Source organism: Protopterus annectens, chromosome 16.part0 (assembly GCF_019279795.1).
Source record: "Protopterus annectens isolate FY-2018-M chromosome 16.part0, PAN1.0, whole genome shotgun sequence".
Taxonomy (NCBI): Eukaryota; Metazoa; Chordata; order Ceratodontiformes; family Protopteridae; genus Protopterus; species Protopterus annectens.
This window is the reverse complement of record NC_056750.1, coordinates 148,676,673-148,698,469: the sequence shown is the minus strand read 5'-3', so window position 1 is coordinate 148,698,469 and position 21,797 is coordinate 148,676,673. Positions and strand designations below refer to the sequence as shown.

The 21,797-nt window shown below is 38.7% G+C and overlaps 1 protein-coding gene across 2 annotated transcripts in view; it reads left to right on the top strand.

Moving 5' to 3' along the window:
• Nucleotides 1-21,797, top strand: part of LOC122791090 (pulmonary surfactant-associated protein A1-like) — a 443,204-nt gene that overhangs the window by 243,699 nt on the left and 177,708 nt on the right. For both annotated transcript variants that reach the window (XM_044058889.1, XM_044058890.1), the window contains exon 3: nucleotides 15,841-15,939. In XM_044058889.1, the coding sequence (XP_043914824.1) occupies nucleotides 15,841-15,939 (99 nt within the window). The remainder of the gene's footprint in view (nucleotides 1-15,840; nucleotides 15,940-21,797) is intronic.

The window sequence follows — 21,797 nt, the reverse complement described above, 5'->3', positions numbered from 1 at the left end:
CTCAGAAATTTTAATTTTATTAGCCTTTTGGGCTGATTTCTATCCCTTTCAACTTTCTGGCTTAAAAATCGCATGTGTTTGTGCATTTTTCGTATCATGCAGCACCGTGGGGCTACGGTTAAACTATTCCAGGTGCCAGAAAGTCTGCTCTTCAAATTTTCCCATAGAACTAGCTGGTTTCAGGGTAGTAGCACTAATATCTGAACCTCTGTGACTAGCACTTGCTCTAGAACTTGCTGGAAAGCACTAGGAAGCCTGAAACTGATACAAGCACTCAACTCTCCTTGTCAATAAGGAGAAATTAATTGCACTAAACAGTCTATAATTGCAAAGTACCTTGAAAATTAAGGGAAAACAGCTCTTGTACTTTACAAAAAAAGCACCTAAACAGGCATATCCAAGGGTCAGCTTCTGGTGATTTCTCCTATCCACCTGGTGAATCTGGGCATACTGGGGCAATGCGGCAATTGCCTCATGTACACAGACAGCCCTCCCCTCCTACCACCCAACACTACAACCTGCGGGAGATGCACATACATAGCCAAACTGGAAGCAAAGCTCTCTCCAGCCAAGATTGTGCTAGACAGTCAAGAGGAGAAGGTTAACACCTGCACTACACCTCAAGCAACACGTAGCCCTTCAAAACCCACACCATCAACACCCACACATAGCAACACTAAACCCACATATGTGGAGGCTCTTAACATTAACCTGCCCAAGCAATAAGGACTTCTGAAGTTGAAATGCAAACAAACACCAGTCACAACCAAAGTGACAGATAGCTCACACCAGTGTGCCACCCAGCAACAGCCTCTAAGGCAAAACAATGTGCCAACACTTTAGTCATAGGTGACTCTATAGTCAGGCACACTGATGTCCCACTCACCAGGCTGAACAAGGAGAAAATTACAGTCAGCTGCCTGTTGGGTGCCAGGATCTACCACATAATGCATGCCCTCAAGTCACCCCACAACAAGTACAAATATAACTCTGTCATTGTCCATGTTGGAGTGAATGACTTGAGACTTACCTTCCTGGACTACATGAAAAGAGACATGGAAGAGCTCTCGGATCATGTGGCCCAAGCAGGTATGACACTAGCCCTGAGTAGCATCCTGCCTTTGTCCAGAATGATACCACAGTATAAGGACAAAATGATTGACTTCAACAATTGGCTACGCTTCTGGTGTCATTCAAAGGGGATCCAGTATCTGTCTGCCTGGGAAGACATGATCGACAAACCACAATGCTTTGCCAGAGATGGTCTGCACCTGTCACCCCTGGGTTTCAGGTTACTGGCTAAAGCTCTTGCCACCCCTATAGTGCCTTTTTTAGGCAAGGTTCAAAGGACAAAACCACCACTGTAACAGATACAAGCATGCAAAATCTGAAGGTGATGCTACTCAATGCTAGAAGTCTAAACCTAAAAATGCACTCTCTCGAGGCACTCCTAAAAATGGAGAACATCGATATCTGTGCAGTAACTGAGACCTGGTTCAAGACTCCAGAGAGCACCCCTGCACTACCAGGCTACAACTCTTACCACACTTTTCGACCACTAAACCAAGACCGAAAAACTAAAGGTGGAGGTGTATCCATATTCACCAAGGATATTTACAGCTCCAGGCTAGTTGCCCAACACAATGCATCTGAAATTCTCCAGGTGCAACTAACACTGAGTAAGACTCCAATCTAAATTGTAGCTTGCTACAGATCCCCCATCATGCCCCAAGATTCTCACTACAACTTTTTAAACATACTGGAAAATATTAAGATACAACAAAACACCCTAATACTGGGTGATTTTAACTACCCTGCCATTAACTGGGAAAACTACTCGGGTACCCACAACTTTTCTCAATGGTTCTTGGAATTCATAAATTCCAATGCCCTGGATCAACTAATGCATTGTCCCACCAGGGGCTCCAATATCCTAGACCTGGTCATTACCAACATGGGAGATAGATGCTCCACACCAGTGGTCACCCCCTCATTGGTCAAGTCTGACCATAAGCAAATCACCCTTGATATCCACATCCTACCCTCACCCCCCCAGTAAGGAAACCTCTGTAAAAAACCTCTCCAAAGCCAACTTCATGCTACTCAAGTCAGAAGTGACAAACTTCATGACACCCATGCAGACGGGATATGAAAGTTCGACTGCTGAATCCTGCACTAAGGCACAAGCACATCCACTCATGCATGAATCATGCCATCCCAAATAGAACCAAGATGCTCTCCTCCAAAAAAAGGAAGCCAATCTGGTGGTCCCCTGCCTTAGACATACTATACAACAGAAGGAAGAAGCTGTTGCAGAAAAGAGGAAAATTCCAGGATACAAAATACTCCCTTACCAGCCTCAGTAAGAAGCTGAGATCCCTCATAAAATCCTCAGAAGCTAGTTACGAAAATAAAATTGCCAAAGATTCCAGAGACAACCACAAGGCATTGTATAATTATGTCAAGAATCTAAATGGCAATGCTCAGATCTGCTCAGAGCAGCAACAGAATGGCATTAAATATACGGATCCCTAGGATATTGCAAATATCCTGGCAGATCGATTTAGTGCCAACTTCACCCACCTCTCACCCCCTAAAGGGCCCATCTCAATACCAAAAGATTGCCAAATTCTGGTAATCATGGCCACACAGGTAGAAACTGCACTCTCCAAAGCTAAGAACACAGCATCCATGGGACCAGATGACATCCCGGGCTGTGTACTACATGAGCTACAAAATGAACTGGCACCTCACCTAAGTGTTATGTTTAATCATAGCCTCACCTCAGGCTTCATGCCCACTGAGTGGTGCACAGCTACAGTTATCCCACTCCACAAGGGGGGATCAACCTTGGATCCCAGAACTACCGTCCCATCAGTCTGATGAGCCTGATCTGCAAGGGCATGGAATGCATTATCATGGAACATATAAACAAAGACATTGGTAACCTTCAAACACTGGTCCACACCCAGTTTGGGTTCATGAAGGTCCGATCTTGTCTCCTGAACCTGAATGACTTCTTCGAATCAGTCTCCAGAATTGTGGACTAGGGTAAGGCAGTCCACACAGCATATCTGGACCTCGCCAAGGCCTTTGACACCATCCCCCACTCTGGAATCGTAGATAAACTTACTAAGCTGGGCATAAATCCCTACATCACTCGATGGGTTGCCAACTGGTTTATCGACAGAACCCAGACTGCAAAAGTAGCCAACTCCAAATCCAGCTCCAGACAAGTGACAAGTGGAGTACTTCAGGGTTCAGTCCTGGGACCGCTCTTGTTTGGCATCTACTTCTCTGAAGTACAGGCCAACACTAAGGGACTCTGGCTAAAAAAGTTCATAGATAACTGCAAACTGGGAGCCATTAAAGAATCTCGAAATGATGTGGATATCCTACAAAAGGGCCTTACAGAAACAGATGCTTGGTGCCAGAGGCATGGGCTCAAACTTAATGCCAAGAAATGTATAGTTATCCCCTTTGGGAAAAACTATGTACCCATGAATTACCACATAGGTGGCAGTACACTAAACACTGAAAGTATGATGAGTGACTTAGGGACACAGGTGGACAGTGGCCTCACCTTCGATAACCACATTGCCACAGCAGTCAGGAAATCCTTCTATGCGGCACACCTCATCACTAAGGGTTTTTCATCCAGAAAAAAGGAAGCCATTGTCCCACTGTACTCATCCCTTATTAGACCCATTATAGAGTACAACACCCCATTTGGTATGTACCTCACAAGACATCTGAAACAGCTGGAAAGCTGGAAAGGCCACAGAAATACCTCACTAAAAGAATCACATGCTTAAAGCAGATGCCCTGTGCTGACCATCTATAAAAATCCAGCTATACTCTGTGGCATATCGTCTACAGGTAAAGAAATCCCAATCTCTCAGAGCCACACGCTCCAGGGATCTAAACCTTGTCATCACAATGAACAAAGCATGCTGGAGCAATAGGTTTCTGACCCAGAGACTCCCCATAGTCTGGAATAGCCCATACATGTCAAGCCAAGTGCCTTCTTGGCCCTTTTCAAAAGGAACCTTGATGATCGGAGGAGAGATAGGAAATTCACCCCGGGGATCATGTCAGTCACTATGCTAGACAGGGATCCAGGGAAGTAAATATTGTGGGAAGAAATATCCAGGGAATTGTTATGGCTAGGCTTGTATAGGCCCTAGGGTCGATAGCCTAATACCAACCTATGAACCTATAACAAAAAAATAAACCAAAGAAAAAAACCTACCTTAAGAGTTTAAGCAAACGGGCAAGCCCCCCTGCACCCCACACCCCCTGCTCTTTAAATATATCAACTCTGAGATCGCATTACAGTGCAGAAAAGGGAAATCTTCCCATGCTGCACTGTACGGTGATCTCCGTTGACACGTTCAAACTTTTAAAAGTTTGATCATACGGTGTCGACCGTATGACATTCAAACTTTGAAGAGTTTGACAACGTGATATAGACCCTGTAATGTGGAGAAGAATTTAAAACATTGGTTGTCTTTTGTGGAAACGTGATGTTCAGAGCCTTAAGTAAGCCTTAAATAATTTATTTCAGTAATAACCTTCGCATCAAATTTGTAGTTCGTTACAGCCTTTTCACTATTGATTTTTAGACACTCGGGTTACAGAATTATTAGATCGGCCTATCCAGGCTTTACTTTTCATAAAACCTTTTTTTCTAGAAGTTCTTTCTTATAGGCCAACAGTTGTCATCCCTGTTTTATAACTGGCAATATTCATCATACCAGTTTTTACATTTAATAAAAAATTCATAGTGATAATGTTGATTTATAGGCTGGTGCCTATGACTGGCATTTAGATTTATTTTAAATGGGTACAATCAAATGGCAGTGAATAATGTTAAAAACAAAGTTTTAGGCAGAATCATAATGAACTCCAAAAGTCACACAAAGTTAAGTTGTGTCACTGCTCCAATTATGATTATATTTTGTTGCAACATTTTGGAAGTGATTGCTACAAAATTAGATTAGTTATCGATAAACTGTGTAATTTTCTTAAAGCTGATACAGTATTAAGAAATTTGATACCCAATATTTTTTCTTTTGCACAAACAACAACTTGGGGCAATGTTTTCCTACTTTTAAAATATGTTCTACAAATTAAGATAAACAATAATTCTTAGATGACAGATCATTTGAATGTCACCTATGGGGTTTCTGTAGTGTTTGTCCCTGTATTTAGAAAAGTAACATTTTACTTCCAAATATACTGCAAAGGATTTTAATATACTGGAATTTTTTACTGGTAAAACAAAATCTGTTGCATGTTTGGTGACACATGAGTTTGGCACATTTTATGCAAGACAAACTACTTGTGAGTTAAACCAGGTGGTGTCACTTCATTGGACTGACATCCTATGTGGCTGGGACAGAAGTGTGTTACACAAACATGTGCAGATACATTGCACGGTAACTTACATTTTGTGCCATTTTTCATGCACCCAGGGCTGTTGGTGGTAAATCTGAATGCATGAAAGTTCTTAATAAAATATGACAGATGTGGATACTTTACTTGGGTCACTTGTATAACAGTGGGTTAAATTAAATTCCTTGACTTTTGGCTTAGTTGCATCACAATTGTTATATGTTCCTTGATATTCAATAATACTTTCTGGTTTTGTTTTTCTTTTTCATTTTTCTTTGGATAAATTATATTAGCATAACATTAATTATTATTTGTCTTGTGATTTATCACCTGAATTGCACGATTACACATTGTGTCTAATTTAAGTTGTGGTATGCAGTGAAGAGGCACTTTTTCAAGGGTGAATCCTGGTTTGCTTGTTATTTGAATGGGGCCTCCTACAATAAAGTCCTTTTATCTTTGATTGTTTGGTGCTGTCATTTTTGGTGGTTTTACTTTGCATTGTTCATAAGATGTGCTCTGGATTTTCCTTCCATGGATGATTTTATATACATACCCATACCCATATACATCTCTCTCTCACTATCTATCTATGTATCTATATATATATATATATATATATATATATATATATGGATTCACTTCAGAAGCTTGAAATACTGAAATCTTGAATTTCAGTATCTCGAGCCCAAGAAGCTGAATCCACATAACAATGAAAACTTAAAACCGCAAAATTCAAAACCTTGAATACTGGAGGTTTTGAATTTCGTGGTTTTACTACACACACACACACACACACACACACACACACACACACACACACACACACACACACACCATCCTCCACACAAACACACAATCTCTCTACTACATGAAAGCAGGGGGGCTGTGCCCCCACACCCCCTCTACTTAAATATTTTCACTCCGAGGTCGCACTACATACAAACACACACAAAACGACACCACACAAGCTGCGTTCTCCTCGCACACACACATCACAGCAACAAAACACACTGACACACAACACAGCACCTACCCAAACCCCTTAACACACACACACACACACACACACACACACACACACACACACACACACACACACACACACACACACACACACACACACACACACACACTTACCTGAATACATGACCACAGCAGAAGTTTAGAAACGCAAAATTCAAAACCTCCGGTATTCGAGGTTTTAAATTACATGCTTCTAAACTTTTGCTGTTCTGTGGATTCAGCTTCTTGGGCTCAAGATACTGAAATTCGAGATTTCAGTATTTCGAGTTTCTGAAGGGAACCCATATATCTATCTATATATCTAAATATATATATATATATATATATATATATATATATATATATATATATATATATATATATATATATACACACACACACACACACACACACACACGCACACAAATGCATACAAAAATCTCTGCACCCTGTTTAAACTAAAGACAGCTGTCAGTGTTGAGGAATAGGCTACCAATCTATTTTTGTGAATGCCTGGTTCTTCAGTTCTAGCTAGGATGATAAGGTGGGGAAATTACATGCTATGGAGCCATATTAGTTAAGCCATGGCATTTTTACATGGTGGGAGGGAGCTGTGGTAAACTGAATTATAGGATAACTGACCTCTTTAAAACCAAATACTAGTTACATATGGAGGTGTCCTACTTCCATAATCCCAAAATGCTGCCATTTACTTTGCTATCTAATCTTATAAGGCCGTTCTATAAATTATTACAAAATAGAGCCAGGAAAGTATAATGTAAAATGTCATTTATGATACCCAAATATTCACATGAAAACATTAAAAAAAATACAAACTCAGTTCTTGGTGGTGTAGGTTAGACAACTTATTAAATTACTGATGAATTATGGCTAATCTTTAGAAGGATGATCCCCTCATAGATAGAAGCATGCCCACATGGGAATTCATGCATGTGCACATACACACACAATCATGTTGCAATACTACTAAAAAATTCCTTTTCTCACTTGAAACAAATATTTTACCAGTTCACATCAGCTGTCCTAATAGCTGTTTATGCTCTTTCCAAAGCACAGCTTAAAATGTAATGGTCTGGTGTAACCCCATAAAGAAGACGTTTAGGTTTGCCTACACATTGTGAGTTATGTCTGTAGTAGAGGTCTGATTCAGCCAATGAAGCAGAAAGTGGAAACCAAACACCTTCCCCTGTCCTATTAGTTTATATAGGGAAGTTATACTCCCTCATGATGGTCATACTCTGTGGTGGAGAAATAATTTAAAAGCTGCAGGTCTTAATACTGTCCATCACAGATTTCACAACAGTACTGTTTCAACACCTCCTCCTCTAAACAACTGCATTCCGTCATGTACACTGCATACATCTGTCAATGTCTGTGGGAAGCAGTGTATCATAATAAACAATACACAAAGCTCAACCTACCCACAGGTAATACTTCATTGCCAGCTACCAGGATGGAAAATAAATGGGTGCACATATCTTGCAAGGGATTCCAGTTCCAAATTGTTGTTGAGTATCTGAGCCAAGTCTGTCTCCTTTTGCTGTTTCTGTGTTGCAGCTATCCCAGCAAACTTACATTAGTTTCTTTTACCTTTTTAAATATAATGCTCACTCAGTAGTACATGACTCAGAAAAATATGTAGAGCTTCATATAAGAATATCTATCTTCTTAGAAACAATTATTGCCTATCTCCCTCTAGATGTTTTTGAAGTCCTCACTTAAAGTTTGCTAATACTTCTCAACCTCTCATTGCAAAAAGTCTAGACAAAGCCTAAAGCAATGATGTGTGTGTGGGGGAGGGGGGGGGCGGGGGGAGACAAAGGCTTAAAATAGGAATAGATTTTGCTCTTATAAACTTAAAAGCCTGATAAAGTAACAAGCTTTGTGTTAAGATGTAGTTTTCTGAAGGATATGAAGTCTGAAACTGAAATTTATGAAATGTATGTCATTATTTAGTGACTTCACTCCTTAGTGATTTACCAGAAAAAACACAGAGTTTATGAGGAAATGGCCAAAGATATGAGGCAAAAAATCTGGACATTCTACAAAAATCTGGACAGTTGAGTGGTAGGCATGTCATCAAAGCGACTGGGAAGAAAACATGGGATACCAGGAGCTGTGGAAGGGAAAGCACAAATGAAGTGTCAGTGTTAAATTCTTTTATATATTGTAATTGAGCAAACCAAACAGATTCAATGTAATCTACAACAAGGATACATTTACAATAACACACTCTCATTTCAACTGTGAAACGGGATCAAATCAGAAAGTGAGGAAAGGGAGCTTGTGAGAGCTACAAATGAGAAAACACCTGAATAGAACAGTGCAGCTTAGAGGTCAGCCATGTTAAAACTAAAAATGAGTACATGTTTTCTGAATGATTGTTATGTACAGCACATAAGTTGACTAAAAAGAGTTATCAGTGCTGAACATAAAACTTTTTAAAATAAGACTATTTTGTTGGTTGGCCATGTGTCCTGCTGGAGCCCCTCTGGAGCTGTGGATCTTGCTAGGCCACCCATATCTGTTCCTATTATAATCCACCACTAACTAATGGCCAGCACAGCCACCTGTTAGTAGCAGAACAATGTTTTCCTTGATGGAGTTGACCTGATGGGTTTACTGGTGCCTTTCATTGCCTCTTCTCAGGAGCAGTGCAAAGATTCCTCATCTAAAAACCGTCTGAAGCTGTCTACCTTTGATTCCCAGAGTCGATCACAGAGGTTGTTGGTTGCCAAGGTAGGGTGGCAATGGGATGCCTGCCTTTAGGAATGTGGAGCACTTTTTGGCATGGCTTGTGAAGTCATAAAACCAGCAGACCCCCATCCATTTGGCCACCATGACAGCAACCATCACTTAACAATCACTTAACATCAGCCACCCAGGTAGGTGATGTCTGGACTTAATAACCACATTGCTAGCCTGAGAGCCAAATGTATAGGACCATAATCTATCATAATCCTTGTGCTGCCCCTTGCTTATCTGTCATTTATCATTCCTTATTTTTTAACCAACTTCACTCATCACCATTTATTTGTCACCGCTCTGTAGGTCTGTGTCCCCTTACTGTCTCAAAAGACTTCTGCGTGCCACCTGCCCCATCTATCTCAGCATATTTTCTGTTTGTGTGTCTGCCCTTGCTACTTGCCTTTCTTGCTCTTCCCCACCTCCAGTCTGCTCTTACTGCTTTGCTCACCTACTGTTATTGTCTGTATATGACAAAAAGGCATCTTATGCTTCATTTACTCTTTCTATACCTTATGATTGCCCTTGAGTTTCCCTCTGTCTTCTGTTCTTCCCTTTCCGACTTTCTTGCTACCTTACTTTCATCACATTTACATGATGAATGTCACTGGCACTTTGTTGTGCACAATAGTCTATCTATTGGTCACTATGCTATCTTTTTTCAGCTGGACGTGTATAGGATGCAAATATGTGGTGTGGTATTTCCTGTGTGAGAACATTTCGATTCAATTGAACTAGGCTGACTTCATTTTGATATGTATCATGCCAGACATATACTCTTCAGTAGTGTTTCCTCAGGTGTATTGCAGTCCACAACTCTGTCTGTGTAAGCAATTTGCATCTGTTTAATTATGCAGTCCTTTGTCTGGACTGTTGATGCTTTTTGATGCTTAATTTTCATCTGATTCCATATGTGCCACTTCATGCAGTAATCCACTTGAAAAGTAGCACTTGGCAGGTGCATAGCTCTTGTATATGAACCCCACAGTGTCCGAATCAACAACATTAATTTGCCAGTTGTGTCAGGACATTTGGGGGAGCACTAACCAACTTCTTTCTATCCTTAAGTTTACCCCTTTTGTCCTTTTCTTTCTTTAAGCATGTTGAAATTTCCAACATCTTAGAAACTTTCATAATTCTGTAAAATGTTTAATTAACAATACTAATAGAGTTTCTAGTATTCCTTCTTGTCTTATGGCTACCATATTAACCCTAAAAACAGTATTCACTGTTCCAGGTTTTCAAGTTTCTAAACAAAGTGAAATCTAGATTGGATGAAACTATTAAACTTGCTTCTTAATTCTCAGAAATTTCAGAAAAATCAATTGCTTTGCCAACCTCCATTTTCACAGATCATTCCATTAAAGAAAGCCAAATTCCCATCATTCAGAAACATGTGCTTGTTGTATCTCTTTATAAATATCATTCACCAACTGCAATTAACAACAGAAGGCTTATAACCCTACTATTATCTTTTTCTAAAGATGCAGAAAAGTAATTTCACTTTCATCATTCCACATACGCATTTTCAATCTCAAAGGTTTATTTTAGGCCTTCTGTGAAATTGCCTCCTATCAAGCGTTATTTGTACAATGTCTTCCCTTACCGCTTATCAAGGTCATTCATAAATACCAACAGGTTATCAACTTTTTTCATTCTAATTGAAAGTACATACCATTTCAGACATCCCCTACAATGAAACGATCTCCCTGGCACAGTCACGGGTGGGGCCACTTTTACAAACCCTTTGTTATTCCTAGCCCCAATTAAGTAATGTCTTAAATTCTATATCCATGGTTGCTACTATGTCATCATTGTTCACTCATTTATAGAACAATATAAAATCATCTGTAAACAATCTATAATGTATAGAAAAGAGGGACGACTCCTTAAACCTGGTGATGTAATTCAGTTTTCTTACTTTTATAATTTGTTTTGTGATTTTTTTTTCTAACCTTCATATCTGTCCAGAATTATCTGTACAAGCTGCTGTACAGAATTTAATGACTGGCCTTATGACTGTCTTATACAAACAGCAATAAGACACATTTCATCCCTACCTGAGATAGTGCATAATATGTCCTTAATAAAGGAGTAACATCTTCTGAGAACCATCAGCACGTTTGACTGAGAAGGGTTGTTTTTGTCTAAATATTCCAAAGTTTTTTATAGCATTCTCATTGTCTAATATTAAAATATTTAATACATATGGGTAGCAAGGATTTTTAATTCCAAAATGAACAACTTTGGATTTTCTGTCATTAAATTCTATGTAATTTGTTCTAGACTGAACATCAAGTTCATACAAAAATCCTTGCAGCCTTCCCTGATCAATTGGTGTGGTCACAGTTGTTGTGACTTTTGTGTCATCTGCAAAATTACTAATCCACATGTTAAAGTAAAGTCAGCTATTAAGATAGAAAATAGAACTGGTCAAAGAACCATATGCTGTAGCAACCTGACACATTTTTAGTTATTGAAAAAGAAAACTCTTAGACTTTTACCTTACATGTTTTCCCTTGTAATCAGTTCACCATTCATCCACCCATCTATCAATATAGCTATTTGTATCATTGTTTTTCATGACTAGGAAATGAGTCACAGGCTTTGGCCAGGTCCAAATATATTCAACATCAGAGTTAGATCAAAATCTAATGCTTTCCAATCCAGCTGTTAAAACTCCTCCAGTTTCTAAAAGTCAAACATCTCAGACTTCCAACATAGATTGTGACCCTGTCATGAAATTGTCATATCCCTTGGTGATATAACTGAATGCATTCATGCCAACTAAACAATAATGAAATTGTTGGTGTTGTAAACCTTTTCCACTCAAAAGCATCTGTCAGTGCATTCCTCTCCAAGTTCTATAATTTTTGTCCTGTCTTGAACTCTCCTCCACTGCCACTAGGTAACTCTGTTACTACTTAACAGAGTTCAAGTTGTGAGGTGGAACTATGCCTTGCTTATACAATGTCTGTTGATGTTCGCCAACATTTTGTACTGGGGCTATACTGTTTATTATTTTGGTATCAAAATGATTGATCACTGTGGCATGTCAAAGCTAATATAATATACTAACTGCTTAGCTAAAGGATATTAATAACACAGTTTCAATTCTCTTTAGACCTTTTTCTCTGTTTAACTGAAATAAAACAAAATCTATGCTGTTTTCACTCAGGGCCTGTCATGACCAAAATGTTTCACTTACCAATTCTCCTGTAACTCATACAAAATAATATTTCAGTATTATTTTGAATGATCTGTCTCTGACTGAGGAAGTTAAATCTGCTACGCTTCTAAGTTGTATCTTTGATAACTAGCTGAGTTTGGCCATGCATGTAAATAAAGTATAGCAACAAGCTTGACAACCTCTCTATAAGGCCAAGTGACTAATAATGACACTCCCCATCACTCAGTTGCAAATTCATACCCCTTCCCAATCCTTTTCTCCTTTGCTCATATCTTGTTAGGATTACAACTTTTTGTCAGTTATGTACTAGAAAACCAATATGGTAAAATAGCTTGCTTTGCTGCAGTTTATTATGGTAAGATCCACCACTAAATTTCCTTACAGTGTTTGCAGTGACTTGAATTTTGTAATCACTTTACCCAAATCCAGCTACATTTTATTCATAAGCTAATTTAATTCATGATTATCCACCCTTGTCTGATAGTATTGCATATAGACTAACCCCACAGGTGCTCAAAACATTTGTTGGTAGACTGGTTTCTGTCCCATGGTCAAAAAAACAAGTTAAATAACTCCAGAGAAGTCTGCTGCCATAATTAAACTAGGGAACAAATTATCTAATTTCTATCCAGTATAAATAATCATTCCAAAAGTATGTGCAAGTGTGTGGTAGGGCAGGCACTGCAGACTTTTATTAGCTGTATTAATTGGTAAGTTGTTTCATCTGCTGTAAGTACTTTATCAAGGCATAACAAATAGAAGGTCATGGGGCCATGAATACAACATTTCCACACTGTCATAACAAAAGCCAGCAAGTCAGCTATAGGTCTAACTCCACCAATGGAACCAGAAGAGAAATAACCAATCAGAAGTGGGCTGTGGTTTTAATACGGCCTGTGTGGGAATTTCCTAGGACAGCTTCATAAAACAAAGGGGTACAGTGTTAATTTCCTTACAGTGGTAAAATCAATAGTGGTCTACACAGTACAGAACAAAATTAGAGAGTCATGGCCAGCCAAAAAAATAAAAAAACAGCAGAATCAAATCATATCCTTAGTCTGTGATATAACAATTGACTAGGCCACTGTTACAATGGGTAAGAATAGTTGCACTTTTTATCAAATAAGTAATGTCCAGTGGTGCAAAAACTCATAGGGCAAGTCTTTGCTCCAGACAGGAAGACAGACTAATAGAGGAAGGAAAGTATCAGGAACAGTAAAGTCCCAGTGACCAACGAAAATCCAATGAGCAAAAACAAAAGTCACTGGAACAAACACATTAATACAATCCACAAACATTTTATAGGAACAGAAGGTTAGAGCTTTCATGCCCAACAACTAGGCACTTCTTCAGACCCTATATGAACAACAACACAGATATTTATAATACAATCAATCATTCAATGAAGTAATTTACTTTCCTTAAGCAAAGGCTTTAAAGGAACATATCCATTCAAGCCAGGTCTCTTATGTGCATGTAACCGTACTATTCATTTAGTCTCAGCTTTTTCAATAATATTATTCAAGTCGCCACTTCTGTCATTTAATCTAAAACACTGTAATACTAAAAAATGGAAAAAATGCCCAACATTGTCTTGAATGTGTTTAAACAAGGCACTAGTGAGAACTTTGTGTCTAATATACCCCAAATGTTCAAGTAGCCATTCTCCTAGAGTTCTACTGGTCTTCCCCACATAAAAAATATCACAATAATTACATAGGGCAAGATAAACTAATCTCCAGGTGGAGCAATCAGCATAAAACCTAGGTTTGAATATATAACCTGTAACTGGATGTTGAAACTCTTTAGATGCTGAAATATATTGACATGCTGCACAATTCCTGCAGGGAAAAGTACATTTCCTATTAGACAAGGGTGCATCAATTTTCTTATTCACAGAACAAAGTTGCCTTTTTAATGACATTCTATTTTTAAAACAAAAATGGGGTGAATTTCCAACAATTTGTAATGTAGTGTCATCTGAAGTCAGCATCAGCCAATTCTTACAAATCACATCACAGATCTTATCTACATCACTAGTAAATGTGATGACAGGTCTGACAAAACTCATTTTCCTCGGGTCTATATTATATGTTCGAAGTTTCAAAACTTCGAACGTTAAATAATCGAATTTAAATGTTCAAAGTTTCAAACAACGAATATATAATACAAAAAAAAAAAAACGGAACTTACCTGACTAAGCAATATACCAACTCTGAGACCACACTATAGTGCGGTAAAGGGAAGATTTCCCTTACTGCATTGCAGTGCGGCCTCGGAGTTGGTATATTTAAAGAGCAGGGGTGTGGGGAGTGCAGGGGGGTTCGCCTCCCTGCCTATAGCCATTAATTTTTTTTTGTTTTTTTTATATATGTTCGAAGTTTTATAACTTTGAACATTTAAATTCAATATTTTAACATTTAAAGAAATGAAACTTCGAACATATGATATAGACCCTTTTTCCGCTTCCTTTTCTTACTAGAATTATCACCCTTATGTGAAAAATATGGTTTAGCTGAAGAATGTCTATTACTTATTATTGCATCCTTGGCTTCTGTAAAATAATTATATGAATAACCACGTTGAATTAATTCATTCTCAAGGGTTCCAAGTGACTGCTGAAACTCATTCTCACTAGTGTGTAATCTAGACATCCTATGAGCCTGGGTTATGGCAATATTCTTAAAAACAAACCCAGGATGCATACTATTACGATACTGATGTGTGTTCCTTCTACATGCTTTCCTATATAAAGATGTATGTAAACATCCATCCTGGTCCTTACACAAATGAACGTCAAGGAAATCCACAAATTCTTTATGTGCATTCATGGTAAACTGCAAGTACTTGGTAGTGGATTCAAGAGAAGTGATAAACTCTTGCATCTCAAATATGCTACCATCCCATAGGAGAAAAATATCATCACCAAATGTCCTGAAAAATCTTAATTGTCTAAGCTATGAATGTTTGGTCAAAACATGTTCAAACTCCCACTGTGCCATCACAAGGTTGGCATAGCTATTTGCACACAAGGTGCCCATAGCCATGTCAACCTTCTGCAGATATATGAGGTTATTAAACATAAAAACATTATTCTATAAAATGAGGTCTAAAAGTGTACAGATAAAAATCAAATCATTAAAAAAAATCACTATACTTATGTAAAAATTGTCTAACGGCTTCTACCCCTTCCATATTGGGGATGACCATAAACAGAGTATTAGACAGATTTAAAGTTGCTTTAAGATGGTACAGAAAATGAATCTGACCTACAAAAATTGTGACATGTATCATCATGTCAATAAACTGGAAGAAAGAACAAGAAATGTGGTGTTTTGCAAACACAAACAACCTGATGCATATCATATTTAACAAGTTTTGATCATCAAACATATATATTACTGATATGTCAGAGAAGTGCATTTTGCTGCATGTCTACGTGAGGCAATCTGACTTATGTCTTCCATTTCCTTTCTGAACAGGTGAAAATGGTTTAAGAGGTTCTATGGGGCCAGTGGGAAAGAAAGGTCCAGATGGAGAAAAGGGAAGCATTGGTCCAAAGGGTGAAAAAGGAGATACGGGTAAGAAAAAAATATTTATTTATTAATAAGGTAAATATACTAAACAGAAATGCCTCATTTTAGGAATTACCACTGAAAACTTTGATTGCATGACTTGATTAGAATGCCAGAGTACCCAAATGAAGACAAGGGAATCGAACTCAGGAGAGCATTGCTATTTAGATAGCATTCCATGCCAAGTTACAGAAATGCTTAATGCCTGAATAATATATAAAGTTGATAAAAAGAAGAATTTTTCATTTTTAGGAACAAAGGTACCAATAGTAAACACAAACACACTGAATTTCATGCTTTGTTCTGAAAATCTTTTCAACATGATGATTTGAGTTAAACAAATGCCAGATGAACCATATTTTACACTGCTGCACACAGTACTATAAACCATAAAGTCCTATTTCATGTCTACATAATAGATAAAATGGATGAACTATGAAATAATGGAGAATGAGTTCAGTTTCCAATACCTTCTTGCCATATTCTGGCACCCAGCAAAGCCGTAGTGCATTTTAGTAATGTGCTTTTCCATATTGCAGATGGATTGGTTATATTTTTGTTCTGTGCTTGGACTTGAAATTTTTCAGGTCACATCAGAGTTGTAAACTGCTTGTTTGTTTGGAAAAAGGGAAAGGCATTATTTATGTTTTTCTTTGCTTACTTCCTAATATCTTCTTCTTCTTCTTTCAGCTTTTCCCGGTTAGGGGTCGCCACAGCGGATCACCTTGTCCGCACATTGAATGGCAGTGGAGTTTTACAGTGTTGAGTTGCCAGCCCGGCGCCCAACCTTCCACAGAAGGCACACTCACACACACACCTAGGGCCAATTTAGAGTGTCCAAACCACCTGCAGTATGTCTTTGGGATGTGGGAGGAAACCGGAGCACCCGGAGGAAACCCACGCGACCACAGGGAGGACATGCAGACTCCGCACAGAAGGCACCCCAGCCGAGGATCGAACCGGAGAACCTCTTGCTGTGAAGCGGCAATACTAACCACTGCACCACCGTGGCCGCCCTGCTTACTTCCTAATATACTTAATAATATATTAATGAATTTAATCATTTCTGGTGTGCTTAGTAGATAAATTCTACAAAGTTAGGATTCCTTTTACAGGCATGACGTATATAATTGTGTTGTACAAGACCCATCCGATCATGAATCAATGTATATATGTATCCTCCATCCATCCATCCATCCATCCATCCATCCATCCATCCATTCATCCATCCATGATCCATGCTATTACTTACCCTGTCCTCCACCTTTCTCCTAGTCTACTACCACCTCTCTTCTGTCCCCCGTTTTTTCTATCTTTTTGCTTCCCTCCCTATCTGCACCTTTCTCCTAATTTTAGCTCCCTATTGTTTGGCACCTACCATTTCCTTAACCATGTTTATCGTCTCTTGTCATTGTCCTACCTATCTCTCCTAAATACTACTATCAGTTTCATTTTGTACACTCTCTTGAATTAATTCACTTGAACTGTACTTACTTTTTGTAATCCTATTCTATTTGCTATTTATATACTATATCCCAATCTGTACCATCTTAGTGCCATTTAAATACACAACTATTTTATCATTGTTAATTGTTCATCTTTATCACCTTGTCAATGATTGTATTTATTAACTGGCATTATCATGTAAAAGTATATTTTGTTTATATTTTTATATATTTTGTTTCCTCCTATGGCCTCCATTGAAAATGGGACCTATGCCCAGTCAGACTTTCCTGGTAAACAAATGTTAAATAAATAAATAAATAAATAAGAGTTATTCAGCTATCTTCCATACATCTATCTATCCTCCATTCATTTCTCCAGCCAGTCATCCTTTATTCCATCCATCCAGTCATCTATCCATCCATTTATCCTCCTCCATATAGCAATCCATCCTGCATACATCTATTCATCCAGCCAATCATCTTCTGTTCCATCCATCCATCCTCTGCTCCATCCATCCATCCATCCATCCATCCATCCATCCATCCATCCATCCCTGCATCCATCCAGTCATCTCTTATCTAACTCAGGGTAGAAAACAATCCTAGCAATGGGAATAAGGTATAAACCAATCCTGGATGAGACTTCATTCCATAAGACATATACAGAAAATATAAGAGTCAGTCAAAAAACACAGGATATGAAATTGAAAATGTTTAATCCCAATGGCTAGAATTTATGAACATGTTAGATAAAGCAAAACCAACCAAATGACTATGAAATTTTACTCATTGATTTGATACAAAGTATTAATTTTCATGATAGACAGTTCACCCACTTCAAGAGTTTTGTTTTACCAGAGTCTTGTAACGATTTATGTTAATCATAATGATGACATAACACAAAAATTTCAGTGTTGTGCTGAATAATCATCATGTTGCGTCCTATTTTTCACACTGTACAGTCCTGAAAGGCTCAATAAATGTCCACACCTTCTGCTACTTAAATGCAGGTCTCTAACTGATGTGTACTTTACTTGGTTATTGTAGATCAGTATGTGTAATGTTCTTAGTCAGCCACTGTAGCTAGATAGCCCGTGCATATACAAGACTGAGCATGTGCAAGAACAGTGCCATTTTGTACAGTCAGAGTGAATGCAGTCATGAGTTGAGATGTACATGCGAGTGTGTTTGAAGTAATGTGTGAATCAGTTAACTTAAATACAAGTTCTAATTACAGTTCCTGACAATGATTATGTACAATAAATATTTTGAACCCATACACCACTTCATCTCTTTTGAATGCATGAGACAAGTGACATGGTGCCAGAATGAGATCCAAAGTTAAAGCAAATCACAAGCCAAGAAGTGCATGGCTAGAAGTGAAGGAATACACGGAGTTGACTCGCAGTGAACTCACAAACAGGTCAGCGGTTATAAAAAGGTACTTAAACTCATTTAAATGATTTTTCAGTCACCAGTGTGAGGTGAAGCATTCAAAACGTTCAAAATAATTACCGAGATATAAGAAATGTCTGAAATTGCGGCATACTGATAAAAGTATTCAAAATAAGGACAAAAGTATTTGAAATCATTTCTGAAGTTTTAAAATGCATGAAAGGGCTAAAATGACAGCATTTGTTTGCAATGTACTACTTTTTCTCATTAATTAAAGCTGTTCAAAGTGTCCAAAATTTCTGGAATGTTTGCAGTGTTTGCGGTATGCAGTGTATGTAGATGTTTAGAAAGTCATCAAAAGAAAGAAGGAGTGCAGGAAAAAGTGGGGCATAGAAAAGATCAACCAAGCTAAGATGGAATACTGGTTGGCTAACAAAGAAGCTACAAAAGGAGTTTCAATGATAAAGAGTAGGGCATCAGAGGCACTCTACCAGCTTCTGGAAAGTGACTCAGTAAGTGGCACAAAGAAACTACATCAGGTTGCAAGACAAAGACAGAAAGGTAAAGAAGATAGTCGGACACCCTTTATATGGAAGGCCAGCAACGACCTGCTCACCAGTCCGCAGGACATCAAAGGCAGATGGAAGGAGCACTTCCAGCAGCTTCTAAATGAAGAAATCCCCACAGAAACTGTACTTCCCCAGACACAGCCTACAATGAGCAAAAAAGAAAAGCCCACCCTAGGAGAAGTAAGAATAACACTAAGGAAAATGAAGTCAGGGAAAGCAGCAGGCTCAGATGAGGTCACAGCAGATATGATAAAGATGCTGGGTGAGCTAGGGGAGAAATGGTTCCTGAGGGTACTCATGGCAGTGTGGAGAGAAAGGTGTATCCCAGATGACTGGAGAATAAGCTTACTCATGCCATTGTACAAGAACAAAGGGGACATCCTCAACTGTGGGCAGTACAGAGGCATCAAACTCCTATCACATTGCATGAAATTTCTGGAGAGGGTGATTGATAAATGGATACGCAAAGTAGTAGAATGTAAGATGGCAGATGAGCAGTTTGGATTCAGATCAGGATGCAGCACAACTGACCCAATGTTTGCAGTGAGAAAAATAGTTGGGAAGAAGCTAGAGATGAGGAAAGAGAGCAACTGGACATTCATAGACTTGGAGAAAGCTTATGACAAGGTCCCAAGAAAGCTGATCTGGGCAGTACTAGGGTGGTTTGAAGTCCCAGAAACATTGGTAGAATTAGTGCAGGCTATATATAAGAACCCAATGACTCAAGTACAAACAGTGTTCGGCCTCACAGAGGGGTTCCCAGTGTGAGTGGGTTTACACCAGGGTTCAGCTATGATCCCATTGGTGTTCATACTGGTGATGGATTACATTAGCAAACAGGTAGGAAGGAACAGATCAACAAAGTTGTTGTATGCAGATGATGTGGCATTATATACAGACTCTGAGGAAGAACTTCAGCAAAGGATAGGGGAATGGAATACAAAACTGAAGGCACATGGGATGAAACTAAGCACAGATATGACAGTAGCAGTGACAGCAAACTGGGGAAATCAAAAGAAGCTGAGAATAGAGATAGAAGTGAAGATAGTGGAACAGGTAGCTTCAAGTATCTGGGAGTGGTGGTTGAGGAGAAGGGAAGTCTGAATGAAGAGGTCAAAGCTCGAATTAGAGGGGCTGCAGCTAACTGGGATAGAGTGTCAGGTGTAGTCTATGACAGAAGAATGCCAAAGAAGCTGAAAAGTAAAGTGTACAAGACAGTGGTGTGACCAGTAGTACTGTATGGTACAGAAACCTGGGAAGTAAAGGCAGAGCAGATAAAGAAGCTAGAGGTGATGGAAATGAAGTGCCTGAGAAAGGTGGTAGGATGCATGCTGTGGGACAGACAAAGAAATGTGGACATAAGACCAGAAGCCAAACTAGCTCCTATTGCAGAAAGGATCAAAGAGAACAGATTATGGTAGTTTGGATTCATGTGCAGAAAAGCAGAAGACAATCTAGTAAAGAAGATTTGGGACAGACAGGAAGAAGGTAAGAGGAAATGAGGATATCCAGCAAATAGGTGGATGGATTATGTGAAAGATCTGTGGCAGTCAGGAAAGAATGTTGAAGAAGGTAGGAATGAATCAAGAGAGATGGTGACAGTTAACACAATTCCCCGATTCCATGTAGAAAATGGGAAAAAAGGGGGCTGATGATGATGACGATTTGCAGTGTATGCAGTCGCAAAGTGAAGCCTTTTCAAAGCGATCATTGTGTATTCGAACATGCTTACAAGTACCTGGTCTATGCTTATATTTAAACATATTTTGTTGTTATGGCAGAGGGATTTCAGAGACCTGAACCACTGGTGTTTGATAATAATATTGCTGAGACTTGGAGACTGTTTGATCAAGAGTATGATATTTTCATAGAGGCTGCATTTTCTGATAAAGATACACGTACTTCTTAATTTAGCATGCTCTGAAGCCATTGAGAGGGAACGTTCATTTGTGTTTGCACCTGCTGTGTATGCAGGGGAGGGGGAAACCCACCATATTGTGATACAGGCTGAAATGTGGGAAGACCCTGAGTGCTTAAAACATAAATTTAGAGAAATGTGTAACCCTCAAATGAATTACAGTGGAAAGGCGTATATTTTACACAAGACAGAAAGGTAAAGAAAAGCAGACAAATATGCTTAATTGAAGGACTACCTACTTGAATGCATTCTATCTACTGTTTGGAAATTCAACCCTTTGTATGTAAATCAATTTTATCTTTGTATTTTGTTTGTACTTCTTACTTGTATAATCATTATGTCTTGTAACATTGTACTATGGAGCTTTTCTCCCCGGGCCTCCACTGAAAATGGGCTCTTTAGTCCAGTGGACCTCCCCGGTCACCAAACTGAAATAAATAAATAAAATAAATAATAAATTGAATCAAAAGCCTGGTGAAACTATAGCAGCATATATTACCAACTTAAGAAATAAAGCTAAAATGTGCAAATTTGGTG